The 19,141-nt window shown below is 41.1% G+C and overlaps 1 protein-coding gene across 4 annotated transcripts in view; it reads left to right on the forward strand.

Annotated features, from left to right (window-relative positions):
- Positions 1-16,932, forward strand: part of MPPED1 (metallophosphoesterase domain containing 1) — a 124,477-nt gene extending 107,545 nt beyond the window's left edge. For all 4 annotated transcript variants that reach the window (XM_060778168.2, XM_060778169.2, XM_060778170.2 and 1 more), the window contains exons 6-7: positions 10,621-10,734; positions 13,229-16,932. In XM_060778168.2, coding sequence (XP_060634151.1) covers positions 10,621-10,734; positions 13,229-13,347 — 233 coding nt within the window. In that variant the 3' untranslated portion in view covers positions 13,348-16,932. The remainder of the gene's footprint in view (positions 1-10,620; positions 10,735-13,228) is intronic.
- Positions 16,933-19,141: the final 2,209 nt, after the last annotated feature.

Genomic DNA, 19,141 nt, shown 5'->3' on the forward strand with positions numbered 1-19,141 from the left:
CTATATAAATAAAAATGTAGTGTTAGTTTGTGGGATTAACATAACTCAAAAACCACTGGACAAATTGACACCAAATTTGGACACAAGACAGCTAACAACCCAATGTATGTCCTTCACTCAAAAAAATTGATTTTGTCATTTGGGAGTTGTAGTTGCTGGGATTTATAGTTCACCTACAATCAAAGAGCACTCTGAAACCCACCAATGATGGAATTGAACCAAACTACAATCAAAGAGCACACAGAACTCCCATGACCAACAGAAAATACTGGAAGGGTGTCCTTTGGTTTCGGAGTTGTAGTTCACCTACATCCAGAGATCACTGTGGACTCAAACGATGATGGATGTGGACCAAACTCTACCGAAATACTCAATATGCCCAAATGTGAACACTGGTGGAGTTTGGGGGAAATAGAATCTTGACATTTGGGAGTTGGAGTTGCTGGGATTTATAGTTTATAGTTTACCTACAATCACAGCATTCTGAACCCCACCAACGATAGAATTGGGCCAAACCTTCCACACAGAACCCCCATGTGGGCCACAGCAACACGTGGCAGGGGACAGCTAGTTATTATTAAAAACATTTATATTCCGCTCTTCTCACCTCGACGGGAACTCAGGGCGGAGCACAGTATATATACGGCAAACAGTATTAAACAGTATTGTAGACATTACAGGTTTAAAGAAAAGCCTGTAGTTTGGTGGTAGAGCTCTTGCATGTAAATATATGGAACCTCAGCATCCTGTGTTCCAGGCTCAAAGAACTTCACGCAGCAAAACTGGATAATTTTAGCTGTCAGTGTAGATGGTAAAAAGATAGAAGGACATGGGGTGGCTTTAGGTCTGCCCATAGGAATGATCAGTATCTTTTTCCCTACCCTTAGTGATACTACAGATGAGGAGTGGAAGCTGGTGGTTCTTCTTGGACTGCGAGAAGATCCAACCAGCCCATCCTCCACGAAATAAAGCCCAACTGCTCATTGGAGGGAAAGATACTAGAGACAAAGTTGAAATACTTTGGCCACATCATGAGGAGACAGCAAAGCCTAGAGAAGACAATTATGCTGGGGAAAGTGGAAGGTAAAAGGAAGAGGGGCTGACCAAGGCAAGATGGATGGATGGCATCCTTGAAGTGACTGGACTGACCTTGAAGGAGCTGGGGGTGGTGACGGCTGACAGGGAGCTCTGGTGTGGGCTGGTCCATGAGGTCACGAAGAGTCGGAGACGACTGAACGAATGAACAACAACAAATGTTAACTTGAGAAACATTTTATGTCTCTCATTGTTCTTTTAAAGTTTTTTTTTAAATGAAAGTTTGGTATGTTTTGAGCAGGTGACCTGAGAACATCCACTAGAAACTGTTACGACTCTGTAATGTTAGATTTATTGTAGACTCTGGTAATAGGAAGCGGCTGTCTGCTCCATAGCTCCAGTGACAGCTTATCTCTTCTCATAGGACCTAAGGGATGGCACTGCAACAGGCTGTCTAATTTGAATCTTGCTCTCCACATTAAATCACTGTCAGCTTATAAACCCCAAGCCAAAGGGGCCAACTACAAAAAATAATAATAATAGCTGAACTTCTAAAAACGTTTAAAAAGTAGGATCTAGACCATGAAAATGTTACCTATGTTGGAGTTAAAGACTCCTAGAGATCACAGCTAAACTGCGAAAACCAAAATCCTTCCCATGCATTGCTCATTCATTGTTTTTTTTCCCCTATGTAATTTTGATGTTGTTGTTTGTTATTTATGTTTTTGATTTTATTCTGCTGTAATGTGTTGTCCGGGCTTGGCCCCATGTTAGCCGCTCCAAGTCCCCACAGGGGAGATGGTGGCAGGGTATAAATAAGATGATTATAATTATGATTATTAAATGTTTCCTTTTGTAATTTTGGCCCACAGGAATATTATATCCTATCTTTCGAATTGGCCATCCCTCAAATTTAATCCAGCTTTTGGCAGAGCAGGCTTTTCATCCCATCCATTCTCAAAATAAATAGTCAATATTTATTATTATTATTATTATTATTATTATTATCATTATCATCTATATAAATAAAAATGTAGTGTTAGTTTGTGGGATTAACATAACTCAAAAACCACTGGACAAATTGACACCAAATTTGGACACAAGACAGCTAACAACCCAATGTATGTCCTTCACTCAAAAAAATTGATTTTGTCATTTGGGAGTTGTAGTTGCTGGGATTTATAGTTCACCTACAATCAAAGAGCACTCTGAAACCCACCAATGATGGAATTGAACCAAACTACAATCAAAGAGCACACAGAACTCCCATGACCAACAGAAAATACTGGAAGGGTGTCCTTTGGTTTCGGAGTTGTAGTTCACCTACATCCAGAGATCACTGTGGACTCAAACGATGATGGATGTGGACCAAACTCTACCGAAATACTCAATATGCCCAAATGTGAACACTGGTGGAGTTTGGGGGAAATAGAATCTTGACATTTGGGAGTTGGAGTTGCTGGGATTTATAGTTTATAGTTTACCTACAATCACAGCATTCTGAACCCCACCAACGATAGAATTGGGCCAAACCTTCCACACAGAACCCCCATGTGGGCCACAGCAACACGTGGCAGGGGACAGCTAGTTATTATTAAAAACATTTATATTCCGCTCTTCTCACCTCGACGGGAACTCAGGGCGGAGCACAGTATATATACGGCAAACAGTATTAAACAGTATTGTAGACATTACAGGTTTAAAGAAAAGCCTGTAGTTTGGTGGTAGAGCTCTTGCATGTAAATATATGGAACCTCAGCATCCTGTGTTCCAGGCTCAAAGAACTTCACGCAGCAAAACTGGATAATTTTAGCTGTCAGTGTAGATGGTAAAAAGATAGAAGGACATGGGGTGGCTTTAGGTCTGCCCATAGGAATGATCAGTATCTTTTTCCCTACCCTTAGTGATACTACAGATGAGGAGTGGAAGCTGGTGGTTCTTCTTGGACTGCGAGAAGATCCAACCAGCCCATCCTCCACGAAATAAAGCCCAACTGCTCATTGGAGGGAAAGATACTAGAGACAAAGTTGAAATACTTTGGCCACATCATGAGGAGACAGCAAAGCCTAGAGAAGACAATTATGCTGGGGAAAGTGGAAGGTAAAAGGAAGAGGGGCTGACCAAGGCAAGATGGATGGATGGCATCCTTGAAGTGACTGGACTGACCTTGAAGGAGCTGGGGGTGGTGACGGCTGACAGGGAGCTCTGGTGTGGGCTGGTCCATGAGGTCACGAAGAGTCGGAGACGACTGAACGAATGAACAACAACAAATGTTAACTTGAGAAACATTTTATGTCTCTCATTGTTCTTTTAAAGTTTTTTTTTAAATGAAAGTTTGGTATGTTTTGAGCAGGTGACCTGAGAACATCCACTAGAAACTGTTACGACTCTGTAATGTTAGATTTATTGTAGACTCTGGTAATAGGAAGCGGCTGTCTGCTCCATAGCTCCAGTGACAGCTTATCTCTTCTCATAGGACCTAAGGGATGGCACTGCAACAGGCTGTCTAATTTGAATCTTGCTCTCCACATTAAATCACTGTCAGCTTATAAACCCCAAGCCAAAGGGGCCAACTACAAAAAATAATAATAATAGCTGAACTTCTAAAAACGTTTAAAAAGTAGGATCTAGACCATGAAAATGTTACCTATGTTGGAGTTAAAGACTCCTAGAGATCACAGCTAAACTGCGAAAACCAAAATCCTTCCCATGCATTGCTCATTCATTGTTTTTTTTCCCCTATGTAATTTTGATGTTGTTGTTTGTTATTTATGTTTTTGATTTTATTCTGCTGTAATGTGTTGTCCGGGCTTGGCCCCATGTTAGCCGCTCCAAGTCCCCACAGGGGAGATGGTGGCAGGGTATAAATAAGATGATTATAATTATGATTATTAAATGTTTCCTTTTGTAATTTTGGCCCACAGGAATATTATATCCTATCTTTCGAATTGGCCATCCCTCAAATTTAATCCAGCTTTTGGCAGAGCAGGCTTTTCATCCCATCCATTCTCAAAATAAATAGTCAATATTTATTATTATTATTATTATTATTATTATTATTATTATTATTATCATTATCATCTATATAAATAAAAATGTAGTGTTAGTTTGTGGGATTAACATAACTCAAAAACCACTGGACAAATTGACACCAAATTTGGACACAAGACAGCTAACAACCCAATGTATGTCCTTCACTCAAAAAAATTGATTTTGTCATTTGGGAGTTGTAGTTGCTGGGATTTATAGTTCACCTACAATCAAAGAGCACTCTGAAACCCACCAATGATGGAATTGAACCAAACTACAATCAAAGAGCACACAGAACTCCCATGACCAACAGAAAATACTGGAAGGGTGTCCTTTGGTTTCGGAGTTGTAGTTCACCTACATCCAGAGATCACTGTGGACTCAAACGATGATGGATGTGGACCAAACTCTACCGAAATACTCAATATGCCCAAATGTGAACACTGGTGGAGTTTGGGGGAAATAGAATCTTGACATTTGGGAGTTGGAGTTGCTGGGATTTATAGTTTATAGTTTACCTACAATCACAGCATTCTGAACCCCACCAACGATAAAATTGGGCCAAACCTTCCACACAGAACCCCCATGTGGGCCACAGCAACACGTGGCAGGGGACAGCTAGTTATTATTAAAAACATTTATATTCCGCTCTTCTCACCTCGACGGGAACTCAGGGCGGAGCACAGTATATATACGGCAAACAGTATTAAACAGTATTGTAGACATTACAGGTTTAAAGAAAAGCCTGTAGTTTGGTGGTAGAGCTCTTGCATGTAAATATATGGAACCTCAGCATCCTGTGTTCCAGGCTCAAAGAACTTCACGCAGCAAAACTGGATAATTTTAGCTGTCAGTGTAGATGGTAAAAAGATAGAAGGACATGGGGTGGCTTTAGGTCTGCCCATAGGAATGACCAGTATCTTTTCCCCCACCCTTAGTGATACTACAGATGAGGAGTGGAAGCTGGTGGTTCTTGTGGGAACAGGGCAACAAATATCACAGTTTCAGACTCTATTTTAGAGCAGCTGTCCAAGGTGCTGAACCTTCCCACTCCAAGAGGTTGTACTTTTAATAGACTTGTTTAAGGACATCTTATACACATGGTTTGCTGATGGTAGATCCGGTCACAATTGTGTGGTCTGATACAGAGGTAGAGCTCAGGTGTCCTACTAGGCTGTGTGTCTTATGAGTATCCTATTTGTAAATGCAAGGAACGAGACTTCTGTAATTCAAAGACTTTATTTGTCCTAATGGCTAAAGAGAGCTTGAATCCAAAATCCCTTGTTTCCTTTAGAAGTAGCTTCTATTCTAATTTCTCTGTTAAAGCAAGCTTTCATTTCTTTTAAAGTTTTTATCAGAAGCAGTCTGTTTGATTGTTTATGACAAAGATTAATACTTTCCTGCCAGTTGCAGATTCCTGTTTTGAAGTAACTCCGTGTTAAAGGGAGGGAATCTGTAAAGCAGTCTCTAATTGTTAGCTAGGTATAATCAATTATTCTTAGTTTGTGTAGTCAGGTGTATATAATAAGCTGCAAACATATGGGAAAGCCTCAGAAGGCTGATATTGCATGCAAACAAAAACATGTTCAACATAAATAATGCTTAATTTAATGGAGAAGTTAATTTCATGGACTTTAGTTTGCAAAGTTTTTGAAGTGGAAATACTTTTTGCCTTTGTGTACAGCCTTGTTTACAGTTAACTATTTCAAGTCACTGGGATAGTAACAGCTTGGATTTCAGTCTCTGTTTGTTACTCTGAAAATCTATGGGAAATAAGTTTTCCTTGAATATTTGCATTTCCTTGGCCATTTAGTTTTGGTATTGGGGAAGCATTATCAAACACAAGGTACTCAACAGTTAGAATAATAGAATTGGAAGAGACCACAAGGATCATCCAGTCCAGCCAGTGCCATGCAAAAAAAGCACAATCAAAGCATTTTCAGCAGATGCCCATCCAGCCTCTGTTTAAAAGCCTCCAAAGAAGCAGCGTCCACGACATCCCAAGGCAGGGGGTTCCACTGTTGAACATGTCTTACAGTCAGGAAGTTCTTCCTACTGTTCAGGGGAAATCTTTTTCCAGTCATTTGAACACATTGCTCCACTGAGTAATGGGGCACTATTATTGTATATTCTGGCGTATAAGACTACATTTTAACCCAAGAAGATCTTCTCAAAAGTCAGGGGTCATCTTATATGCGGGAATAGTCTTATACACGGGAGTCATCTTAAACGCCGGAGTAGTCTTATGAATGGGAGTCGTCTTATGTGTGGGAGTAGTCTTATACGTCGGGTGTCGTCTTATAGAGTGGGTACTAAAACTTCTAATTTGGATTGGAGAATCTGTGGTTGCTGCATATTGTGGGAGGAGCTCAAAAATGGCAGTGGCCGCATCCCTGCCGTATGTAGTGACTGTATGAAAGCATTAAGGGCGATGCTGTACAAGTATGGTAGAAGAAAATCCATTCATCAGGATTCGTGGACTTAATGTGGTCCCGATGGTGAGGTGAAGGGACGCCTCACCGGGAAGGTGTAAGTGAAGGGCAGAGCAAGCTGCAGGCGTGCGGGGCGTCCGGGGTATGAAAAAAAAGAGATAGAGTGGCTCTGGGCCCAGAAAAACACACCTCTTTTACCTGTCTGGCTCGCCCTTGTATCCTATTACCGTACCTCCTCCTCTGCCTCTCAGATCTTGCTCCTGAAGACTGCAGTGAAGCGGTGCAGGTGCACATGTGCGAGATCTGAGAGACAGAGAAGGAGGTACAGTAATAGGAAAATTACCATATTGAAATCAAATCTGATGCTTTTAAAATTTTTATTTGGTGTGTGTTGGAAGAGGGGTAGTCTTATACAGTGAGTATATCCCAAACTCTATATTTTAACTGGAAAAGTTGGGGGTCGTCTTATATGCCCAGTCATCTTAATCGGAAATGATTCAGCTTTTCAAACCCGTGTGGATGGATTTCCTTAAGTTTCCTTTCTCTCCCACATCAGTTCTGGGCAAGAGCCGCTGTTTAACCCAGTGTTGATGGATTTCCTTCAGTTTGCTTTCTGTCCTGCATCAGTCCTGGGCGAGAGCCACTGTTTAACCCAGTGTGGATTGATTTCTTCCCTTTACTTCCCCCCCTTCTGGAATAAAACAACTATCAATGAAACGGGAAATAACACTTTGAAACCATTAACGAAGGATTCAGAAGTCTCTGAAGTTTTGAAAAGTTTTGAACTTTTTTTTTCTGTGAAAATCAGAATTGACTTTAGATCCGAACCACCAGTTTTGAACCTTTTTTTGGATCAAACAAGCCTACTAGTTATGGTTGAAAGAAATTCCACTGTGGTTATTGGAATGGCTACAAGTTATATCCTTGAAAGTTAGTTCACATGTGACCTTACATAATCTATTTAAGTTCATACCAAGGATCCAACAAGATCACAGCTATCCAAATGGAGGGAAAAAAGCATTGATTTCTTAGCCCTGGAGATGCACTTCTTTATGCAGAATGTATATTCCATTCACACAAAGCCTGCTTTATTCTTTGTGTTAGACCATTGTTTGAGAAAAGCCTGCTTCATTCCTTAGACCATTGACAAAAAAAAAGAACTTGTAAAATATTTTTGTGCAACTTTATGCAAAAGCAGAAGCAGTAAAACGTCTACAGAACTAAATGTGTGCTGTAGGATTGATCGATTTCCTGCATAAACTCTTGAACAAGCATTTGTGAAACCATTTTTTCTGGCTATTTTCTTTCTCATTCTATCATAACTACTTTCATTCAGAGAAACTATGTGAAAATGTGGATTTTGCTTGAGATCAAATTAAGGCCAACAGCAGAGTCAAGATCCACATCTATGATGCAAATTCCATTAACTAAGAGAAGATTGGGCCAATTCATTTGAAATAACACACCATAATTGCTGTGAGTTCTTGTTTACTGTTTCTCAGCAAAGTAATCATACTGATCATCCCTGCTTACCTGCTTCTGCCAAGCAACTTAACAAACTGGAAAATCAACAGCAAGCAGTCTATTATGCATTACATCTGCACTGGCATTCTTGTCTTTATGTTATGTTACAATATGTCCCAGAGTTGTGTAGATTTGTGAAACCACGGTAATAGCAAACTCATTTAAAATGCCCGAATGCGAACACTGATGAAGATTGGAGAAAATAGACCTTGTCATTTGGGAATTGTACTTGCTGGGATGTATAGTTCACCTACTATCACCAACAATAGAATTGGGCCAAACTTCCCACACAGAACCCCCATGACCAGTGGTTCTCAACCTTCCTAATGCCGTGACCCCTTAGTACAGTTCTTCATGTTGTGGTGACCCCCAACCATAACATTATTTTCGTTACTACTTCATAACTGTCATTTTGCTCCCCTCATGAATCGTCATGTAAATACCTGATATGTAGGATGTATTTTAATTCATTGGACCAAATTTGACACAAATACCCAATATGCCCAAATTTGAATACTGGTGGGATCGGGGAAGGGGGAGTCATTTTGTCATTTGGGAGTTGTAGTTCACCTACCTCCAGAGAGCACTGTGGACTCTAACAATGGTGGATCTGGACCAACTTGGCATGAATACTCAATATGCCCAAATGTGAATACTGCTTGGGAAAAACAGACCTTGACATTTGGGAGTTCTGGTTACTGGGATTTATTGTTCATCTAAAATCAAAGAGCAATCTGAACTCCACTAACGATGGAATTGATCCAAACTTGGCACACAGAACTCCCATGGCCAACAGAAAATACTGAAAGGGCGTGGTGGACATTGACCTTGAGTTTGGGAGTTGTAGTTCACCTACCTCCAGAGAGCACTGTGGACTCAAACAATGATGGCTCTGGACCAAAATTGACATAAATACTCAATATGCCCAAATGTGAACAGTGGTGGAGCTTGGGGAAAATATACCTTGACATTTGGGAGTAGTTGCTGTAATTTATAGTTCACCTACAATTAAAGAGCCTTCTGAACCCCAGAAATGATAGAATTATGCCAAACTTCCCACACAGAACTACCATAACTAATGGAAAATACTGGAGGGATTTGGGATGAATTGACAGTGATTTAGGGATCCGGAGAGCACTGTGAACCCAAACAACTATGCCAAAGGGGTTCCAAAGACCATCAGAAATATGGGTTTTCTGATGGTCTTCAGTGACCCCTCTGAAACCCCCTCGCGACCCCCCAGGGGTCTCAACTCCCAGGTTGAGAAAAGCTGGCCTATAGCCTTTGGGGAATACCGGCCCGTGAAGCAGATTTAAGAAGAAGAAGAATCAGAAGAAGAAGAAGAATCAGAAGAATCAGAAGAAGAAGAAGAAGAAGAAGTAGTTTCTTTTTCTACCCCGTTTGCATCTCCCTGAAGGGACTCAGGGCAGCTTACATGGGGCCCAAGCCCATGGCAGAATACAATTAAAACAAAGCAATAACAATTAAGACAGCGTAAAACAGTGTAAAACAACATAAAAATAATAGCTAGCAACCTCTGTATATTTATGTTACTAAAGCACTAGAAGGAGGAAGGGTTTGGAAGAACAGCATATTATATATTATTCCAATTGGTTCTTCCAAAAAAGGAAATATATTATAATTTTACTGAATAGATTGGATTTGATTAGTTGTAGATGGGAAAGACATAAAACAAGCAATTGTTCAGTTTCCTGCAGTCCAAATGACTCCACCGATCGGTTTGTGGTTGTAACAGTAAGATCTAGAAAGGAGAAGTGGAATGAATTATTTTCTGACCTCAGATGGCAAATACTAAAGCTGGACTAACTGAATATGTAAAAACCTAAATTAAATATATCACTTTGTTACTGAGACATGGCATGCAACTTTGCTGCTAATTTAACACTTTCATCCTTAACATAAAAGAAGAATAACTATGGCAATTTGTCGCCAGATGATTTTATTTTCCTCCCTTGTTTTGTTTAAAGCATGTTAAATTTAGAAGAAACAAAAATACATAGTCCACAGCACAGATGGTATTGGTTACACAATGGATCAGATTAGGCTTTATTTCCTCTCACATAGCAAGATGCTGAATCCTCATTTCAGTTGTTGCTAAGTACATGTTAATAGGCATTGTGCTTGAACATTGTGGATGTTATCCCTTTTATTTCAGTAGGGCTCAAATGAACATAACAGGGGTTAGCCGTGGGTTAGCAGCTTGTATCTTAAGTTTATTAAACTATAACTGGTATACATAATGAGATTTACTCTGAAATTCATTAATGAAAATTGTTTAACTGGCTTGAATTTAAAAGCATCTCTATTCTCCTAAAAAACAGCTGTTTGTGGCAAGATCTAATCTTTTCTGATGCATAGATGATTATTTAAGTTTATTCAAACAGGATACAAATTGTTTTTTTTCTCTTATTGACCAATGAATGTATGTAGTTTCAAATATGTTGCTGTTGATGTTATCTTAAAAGATGGAGGAAACATACAACACGATAGGATTTAAAAAAGTTATTATGAGATATTATTCTCTCACAATATCTACTTGTTTTTCTCTTCTTTTGTATTATATTTATTTCTTTTACAGGTTTCTTAGACTGGGTTCCTAAGAAAATGCAACGAGTGGGATGTGTTGAGCTGTTGAACACAGTCCAGAGACGAATACAACCGCGTCTTCATGTTTTTGGACATATTCATGAAGGTCAGAAAGTGTGTATGTATATGTGTGTGTGTGCTAGAACCTGATAGAACCCTCAGTTGAGGGTATTTATTTATTTAGTACTAGCTGTGCATGTCACGCATTGCTGTGGCCAACCTTCCCTCTCTCTTTCTCTCTCGCCTTCCTTCCTTCTCTCTCTCTTTCCTTCGTTCCTTCCTTTTTTCCTTTCCTTCTCTCTTTCCTTCCTCCCTACCCCCTTTTCTTTTCTTTTCCTTCTTTCTCTCCTTTCTTCCTTCTCTCCCTCTTTCCTTCCTTCCTTCCTTTGCTCTTTGCTTTTATCCCTCCTTCTCTCTTTCCTGCTTTCTTTCCCACCCTCTTTTTTCCTCTCCTTTCTTTCCTCCCTCTTTCCTCCCTTCCCTTCTCTCCCTCTTGCCTGGGCACTGGAAGAAAGGAAGCCTCACAGCCATCAGCCTTGCTGGGCCAGGCACGGGGCAGGTGGGAGGCGCTTTTTGAGGCAGGCCTCACTCACCCAGCGCCACCCCTTCTTTTTTCTGCCATGGCTGCGGGACGCCTTCCTGCCTGTTTGCCGGTTGGGCATGCAGGCAGGGTCACATGAAAGGTGCCCTGTGGCAGAAAAAAGGAGCCAGTGCTGGGTGAGCAAGACCCACCTCAAAAATGCCTCCCACCCCTGCCAGGCCCAGCAAGGCTGAGGGCTGCAAAGCTCCATGTCGGTGCCTAGGCAAGAGAAGGTGAAGTCTGACAATCGGCACCTGCATGGAGCAGCCTCCCACCCGCCTCACCGGGGAAAAAGAAGGAGGAGGGGTCACTTTTTGGTGGGACCAACAGAGGACAGAGAGTGAGAGGGAGGTAAGGAGAGCCCACGTGAGGTCCTGGTGTGGTGGAGGAGGGTAGGCCTAAAAGCATGGCTCACTGCTGTGGGATCCTGGGATCCGTAGTTTGGTGGGGCTCCAGTCCTCCTCGGCAGAGATGGCTTCAGCAAGGCCACATGAAAGTACAGCTTCCAGGACCCCATCGCATTGAGTTAAAAGTGGGGCCAAACTGCATCCGTTCTACTGTGTGTGTCTGAGCCACAGCCAGAACCCATGGCTAAACCTCAATCGGTGCCCGCAGGGATTTCCAGCTTGCAACGGATAGTTGGTGCATTGTTTTTCCTTTGCATGGGAAAGGGGGGAGGGGACATTCGCGCATGCGTTGTTATATATTCTTGGTTTGGGGAGTTTTAAGTTAATTTTGGGGCTTTTTTGAGTGAAGGACATAGATTGCTTTGGTTGGTGTCTTGTGTCCAAATTTGGGGTGAATTTGCCCAGCGGTTTTTGAGTTCTGTTGGGTGGGGGGGGGGGGGGTTGCACTACAAAGAAGATATGTGCAGTGTGCATAGCAATTCATTCATGGGTTTTTTTCCTTCAAATTTGAATCTGGCCCTCTAACAGTTTGAGAGACTGTGACCTGGCCCTCTGTTTAAAAAGTTCGAGGACCCCTGATGTAGATAAACACACTAGTCCAATCTGTCTGATGATTTAAAGAGTCACTTGTAGATGTTTCGAAGGGCTATTTGTAGCATCCAAGGTTGTGTCAGAGAAGAGTTCTACATCGTGACCAGGTTACAACAAGTAATAAACCTGTTATCTATATAAATAAAAATGTAATGTTTGTTTGTGGGGTTAACAGAACTCAAAAACCACTGGGCGAATTGACACCAAATTTGGACACAATACACCTAACAACCCAATGTATGTCCTTCACTCATAAAAACACTGAAAAACACAGCAGAAGGGACTTAAAAAGCCCCAAAAGCTAAATGATGAAAAGCTAAATGACAATACAGAAAAAAGGGAAGAAAGAAGGAGGGAAAGGGAGAAAAGAAAGAGGGAGAGAACGAAAGAAGGAAAGGGAGAAGGAAGTATGGAAGCAAAGAGAGAAGGAAGGAGAGAAAGCGGGAGGGAAAGAAAAAGGGGGAAGGAAGGAAAGTTAGAGAAGGAAAGAGAGAATGAAAGAATAAAGGGAAAGAGGGAGCGAAGGAAGGGGGGAAGATGTAGAGAACGAGGGAGAGAAGGAAAGAGGAGGAAGAAAAGAGAGACAGCAGAAGAGAAAAAGGAGAAAGGAAGGAAAGAGATAGAGAAGGAAGGAAAGAGGGAGTGAAGGAAGGAGGGAAAGAAGAAGAGAAAGAGGGAAGGTTGGCCACAGCAACACGTGGCGGTTACAGCTAGTATGACATAAATTTGAACTTTCAACAACAATAGCATAATACTTTGTGTATCTTGAGGGATTCAGCATCAGATCAGAGCTGTTTTTCAGGCTACAGGAGGACTGGTTGATACCTGGATCTTAAGCAGTGCATACAACAACTCATCTGCAGTGGTAACCAAATAAAATTATAGCCTATTTTCCCCTTTTAGTTGAGTTTAAGTGAACTGGTACTCAGCCCAAATGCACAACCTTCTCCAATGTAAGTTGATTTGAAACCAAATACAGAGAAGTTTATGCATAATTAAGTTCTTTATTTCTTTATTTTTAGGTTATGGAGTCATGGCTGATGGAACTACTACCTATGTGAATGCTTCTGTTTGTACAGTGAATTACCAGCCACTCAACCCACCTATAGTTATTGATTTACCGACTCCAAGGAACACATGATTATTAAAGGACCCAGAGGTGAATCCCACAACATTAGCAGGGGCCTGCTGCTAGGCAACATGATTACTGGACCTGTCTTAAATTATGAAAATATTTTTCTTCTTTCTTTATGGACAAAATGAAGAGGCAAGCATGGACAGATAGCATATGCGTTTGGTATCACAACCTTCTGGAAGTACTTTAATGGATCTTGTGATATATGGCTTTGAAATAACTTTTTAATACATAAAAAGGGTATGCTTTCCACATACAGAGATACATTGGCGCATTTTGTACATTCTGTATGTTATACTGAACATACTAAAAAGACATGACAATTCAGCAAAATGATTGTTTATGAATGTTTCTAGTTTAATTTGTGAAATGTTAAATAATGGCATCTGATTACTTTAGAAATGGCTTCACAGATCATATGGGCAGATTCAGTTGAAAAGCTATGGTGGGTATAGTACAGTACCTTAAACGTTTAAGTGGGGAAAGGAAGCAGAATTCTTATTCTACCGTCTTTCAAATAATCCGTTAAAATAACTAGCAATGTATTATTATTTTATTTCTTTTTGTTTTTGACATTCAAAAGTAAGGTGATACTTGGCTGCTTTCTAAAATGCTGTAAAACGCAGAAACATCAGAAAAAGGTTAATTTAGATTTTTTTTTGTCATGTCAGGAGCGACTTGAGAAACTGCAAGTCGCTTCTGGTGTGAGAGAATTGGCCGTCTGCAAGGACGTTGCCCAGGGGATGCCCGGATGATTTGATGTTTTTATCATCCTTGTGGGAGGCTTCTCTCATGTCCCTGTATGAGGAGCTGGAGCTGGTAGAGGGAGCTCATTTGCCTCTCCCCAGATTCGAGATTTAGATGTAAACTCAGGAATATCACACACTCCTCCAAATCCAATTGTGTGTCCCAACTAGAATAGGTGGACTATATACCTGGGATAGATGCTGATTTAACATTTGGCATTTGATACAATGGACTACCAATTGTATTTAACCCAAAGAATTTTGCTGTAAAATCTCATTCTGTAACTTTACGAGTAATACATTTTTTATGGTATAAGGTTTACGCATCAGTCATGTCTTCATCCCAGTTTCTCCATTTTTATCATTCCTTGGCAGTGACACTGAACTCATAACTTTATTGAACATAAACCAATTTACGAGGGGTATTTTTAAAGTAAGGTCCATTTGAACATAAGTACACAACGAAAGTTTATTTCAAAAAAGTAAATTTATTTTCAGAAAGTACATACTTCACTCTATTTTTTGACATAGTTGCCAAGTTTGTTCAAACACTTATCATACCTCTGAACCAATTTTAAAATACCCTCTTCATGAATCCTTGCTTCAACTGAAGCCACCAAATCGTCTGTAATCAAAGAAGGGCGACCGGAGTGGTCCTCATCATGGATGTTGTCACGGCCATCTTTGAATTGTCGTACCGACTTACGCACTTTGCTTTCACTCATAACAGTATCACTGTACACTTCACAAATCTGTCGATGAATTACTGCAGCAGGCAGGTTCCTTGCTGACAAAAACCGTATCACTGAGCGAACCTCACATGCAGCGGGTGAGTTGATAGTCTTAAACATTTTTAAAGCACAGAACAGAACCGTACAGGTTAGCTACAGAGTGGAAACTGAGCACAGTTGTTCCCAAGGCATGCCGGTACACGACGCATGCGTTCGTTGCGGTATGCGCGTGAACTACTGGTGTCTACAACAAAACGGACCTTACTTAAAAAATACCCCTCGTATGTTATATCTGTTGTTTTTTCATTGGGGAGAGTCTCCTTTTTATTACATCGGATATAGCCCTCTGATAAATCAAACATTGAAATTCACTTGAACATGATGTTGAAAGAAGGAAAAACTGAAAACAGCTGTTATGTCCATAAAGGGTAACTGTATGAATGTTTTAGATTAGTTCCAGAGCAAAATCTCTAGATCTGTGCAATCATCTTTGCCACGTCGAAGACAGATCTCAGACGCCATGTCCACATGCAACAAAGCTGGCAAATGCACCTGCTCACCATCTGCACTTCAAAGCTTTGGAGCTGTCCAGATGAGCAGCTAAGAGGCAACATAGGCATGGATTTTAACTGCAGAATTTCAGGATTTGGAGGCTCACAGTCAAATATGAGAGCTACACGAAAAGACAGACTTTGTTTATGGTACTAAACAACTGGTAAATTCCACAACATAAAGTATTGGTTGATTTTTCAGAAAAAGAACTATACATTGTAAAGTTACCATATTTCATCACATAATTGCACTCCTCTCTTCTTCCTCCAAGGTGAGGCAATTAAAAAAAATTAAAATTGAGTTACCTGGAACTCAGATCTTTCCTTGTTTCTCCAGAGAACTCCATTCCAGGTTTGTAAACTGCTTTGCATTGGAATAAGGAGTGAGGAGAGAAGGGTGAAGCTTCAGAGACCTCAATTTTATAGGTTTTAAACTGATTGCTTTTGGAGAGAGAAGGAAAAAAGCAAAAAAATCAACCTAAATGGCTCTGTCACTATTTTTATTTATTTATTTATTTCCAACATTTCTACCCCGCCCTTCTCAACCCCTGGGGGGACTCAGGGCAGCTTACAATTGGCAATAATTTAATGCCGCACCATAAAATACAGAATACAGAATAACAAATAACAATTAACATGAACATTAATAAATAAAGATTAAAACAGTATACTTACACTCTGATTAGCTATTGCCTGTCTGGTGGCTGTTTAGCTAGCCATCTACTAATGATTACTCCGCTTAACTTATCCAAATCCTCTTCCATGCCATAGTCAAACATTATTAATTGTCCTTTAACCTGATTGCCCGAAGGCCTGGTCCCACAGCCATGTTTTAACTTTTTTTCCAAAGCTTAGGAGGGATGACGATGACCTAATTTCCCTAGGGAGCAAATTCCACAGGCGGGGGGCCACCACCGAGAAGGCCCTGTCCCTCGTTCCCACCAAGCGTGTTTGAGACAAAGGCGGGGCCGAGAGCAAGGCCTCCCCAGAGATCTTAAGCTCCGAGGTGGGACGTAGAAGGAGATACGTTCGGACAGGTACGCTGGACCGGAGCCGTATAGGGTTTTATAGGTCAAGACCAGCACTTTGAATTGTGCTCGGAATTGGATTGGCAGCCAGTGGAGCTGGCACAACAGGGGGGTGGTATGCTCCCTGTATGACGCTCCGGTGAGTAATCTAGCTGCCGCCCGTTGGACTAATTGCAATTTCCGAACAGTCTTCAAAGGTAACCCCACGTAGAGTGCGTTAAAGTAATCTATTCAGGATGTGACAAGAGCGTGGACCACTGTAGCCAGATCTGACTTCCCAAGGTACGGGCACAGCTGGCACACGAGTTTTAATTGTGCAAAAGCTCTCCCGGCCACCGCCGAGACCTGGGGTTCCAAGCTCAGCGATGAGTCCAGGATCCCTCCCAAGCTGCGAACCTGCGTCTTCAGGGGGAGTGTAACCCCATTCAACACAGGCTGTAACCCTATGCCCTGTTTGGCCTTACAACTGACCAGTAGGACCTCTGTGTTGTCTGGATTCAATTCCAATTTGTTAGCTCTCATCAGGCATGTAGCCGGGTGGGGGGGGGGCTTGAGGTGCTTCAGCCCCCCCCCCCCCCCCGAAATTCTCATGGTGGTTCGCGAAAAGGCCTTACTGGTGCATTATTTAAACTGTTATGTTTATTCATATCATGATCTGATCACCATACTCAATATATCCCATATGCATGGGGGTATTGGGGTAATGATACAAAAGGTTTGCTAGGCTAGTCCCTCTTTCACTCAGACTCAGCCCCCCCCCCCGAAACTCAGCCCCCCCGAACCCCCCCTGAAAAAAATCAGCCCCCCCCCCCCCCCCGAAACGAAATCCTGGCTACGGGCCTGGCTCTCATCCAGTACAACACAGCAGCCAAGCACCAGTTCAAAGTATTTTATTCATTTTATTCAAAGTATTAGTATTTTGCGAGGAAAACAAAAATATTATTTTTGGCACACACAAAAATGGGAATATGACTATTATACAGTGAGACTATTATGTGATGAAAAATGGCATCAGTTCTTTCTACGTTGATTTTTGTTCACATGTTAAGGTAAACGGAAATGTAACATTATGCAGAAAAGTTACAGTAAATCAAGCTATATGTGAAAGGAGATGACAGTTATTTTTGGCCACAGGTCCAAGAACAAAGATTTGCAATCATAAAAACGGCTTCCAATTCCCAACATGTTCAAACCTAGTTCATGCTAATTTTCTCGGTATGATTGCATGTTTTCCCACACAAAAATGTGGAAGATTGGTACATTTGGAACCATTCAAAATGTGACTATCTTTAAAAGCTAGTTTTGTTCAGTGACAAATCAATAGAAAAGAAAATTCTCTTGATTTCCTCATAAAGGAACCTAAAATGTTTACATTTTCTCACAGCACTTAAAAGAAGGTGGAGCATCCTATTTTAAAAAGAGGCCTTCTCCCTTTTTTGCCTCGAGAAACGTTTCTGCGTCAATGAAAAGATACCCTCTGAAGAATATTTTTCCTGAGGTACTTTCTTCCAAATAGTGTGTATTTTTATGTGGGAATGAGATGAAAGCAACTATTACCTTTAAAAGGAAATATTGCAAAGCTTTTAAAATGGCAAAAGTTTACAAGTACTTTGAATCATTTTGGCATAATTGGATTGTTGTTGTATTTTTCTGTCAAGCATGTTAAGCCAATAAAATCTTATAAAACAAATATTAATTGTGTTTGGCATTATTATTACAATTGTCCTCATTTTTTTTAAAAAAAGAACACTTTAAAAAAAACCCCAGATATTATTCATGGAAAAGCCAAAGGGTAATACAGTTTCCAGCCAATAAAGAAGAGCTTTCCAGACATTTATTTATTTACGGCATTTATATGCCACCCTTCTCACACTGAAAGGGACTCAGAGCAGCTTACAAAATATATATACATACTATATATTATATTATTAGCATAGTACAATATCAGTATTATATACTTACTTACTTAGGCGATCCCTCGTTGGACGAGTAAGATGGTCTTCCATGATGGGTTTCCTTGTGGATTCGTAGGTGGCTGTGGAGCCCTATTCTTGACCCACATCTTCTCCCATAGTGAGGGCATTGGTTTCCAGGTGGAAGGCGGTCCCGGTTGGGGTTGGCTTGATGCACCTTCCTCCTGGCACGCTTCTCTTTTTCACCCTCCACTCGTGCCTCCTCGAATTCTGCAGCATTGCTGGTCACAGCTGTCCTCCAGCTGGAGCACTCAAGGGCCAGGGCTTCCCACTTCTCAGTGTCTATGCCAGAGATTTTAAGGTTGGCTTTGAGTCAATCTTTAAATCTCTTTTCCTGTCCACCAATGTTCTGTTTTCCATTCTTAAGTTCAGAGTAGAGCAACTGCTTTGGGAGATGGTGGTCAGGCATCTGGACAACGTGGCCGGCCCAATGGAGTTGATGGCAGAGGACTATCGCTTCAATGCTGGTGGTCTTTGCTTCTTCCAGCATGCTGATGTTTGTCCGCTTGTCTTCCCAAGAGATTTGCAGGATTTTTTTGTAGGCAATGCTGATGAAATTGTTCTAGGAGTTGCATGTGATGTCTGTAGATAGTCCACGTATAGGCATATAGCAGGGTTGGGAGGACAATAGTTTTATAAACAAGCACCTTGGTATCTCTTCGGATGTCTTGGTCCCCAAACACTCTCTGCTTCATTTGGGAAAATGCTGCGCTCGCAGAGCTCAGGTAGTGTTGTATTTTAGTGTCAATGTTGACTTTGGTGGAGAGGTGG

Source organism: Anolis sagrei, chromosome 5, assembly GCF_037176765.1.
Source record: "Anolis sagrei isolate rAnoSag1 chromosome 5, rAnoSag1.mat, whole genome shotgun sequence".
NCBI lineage: Eukaryota > Metazoa > Chordata > Lepidosauria > Squamata > Dactyloidae > Anolis > Anolis sagrei.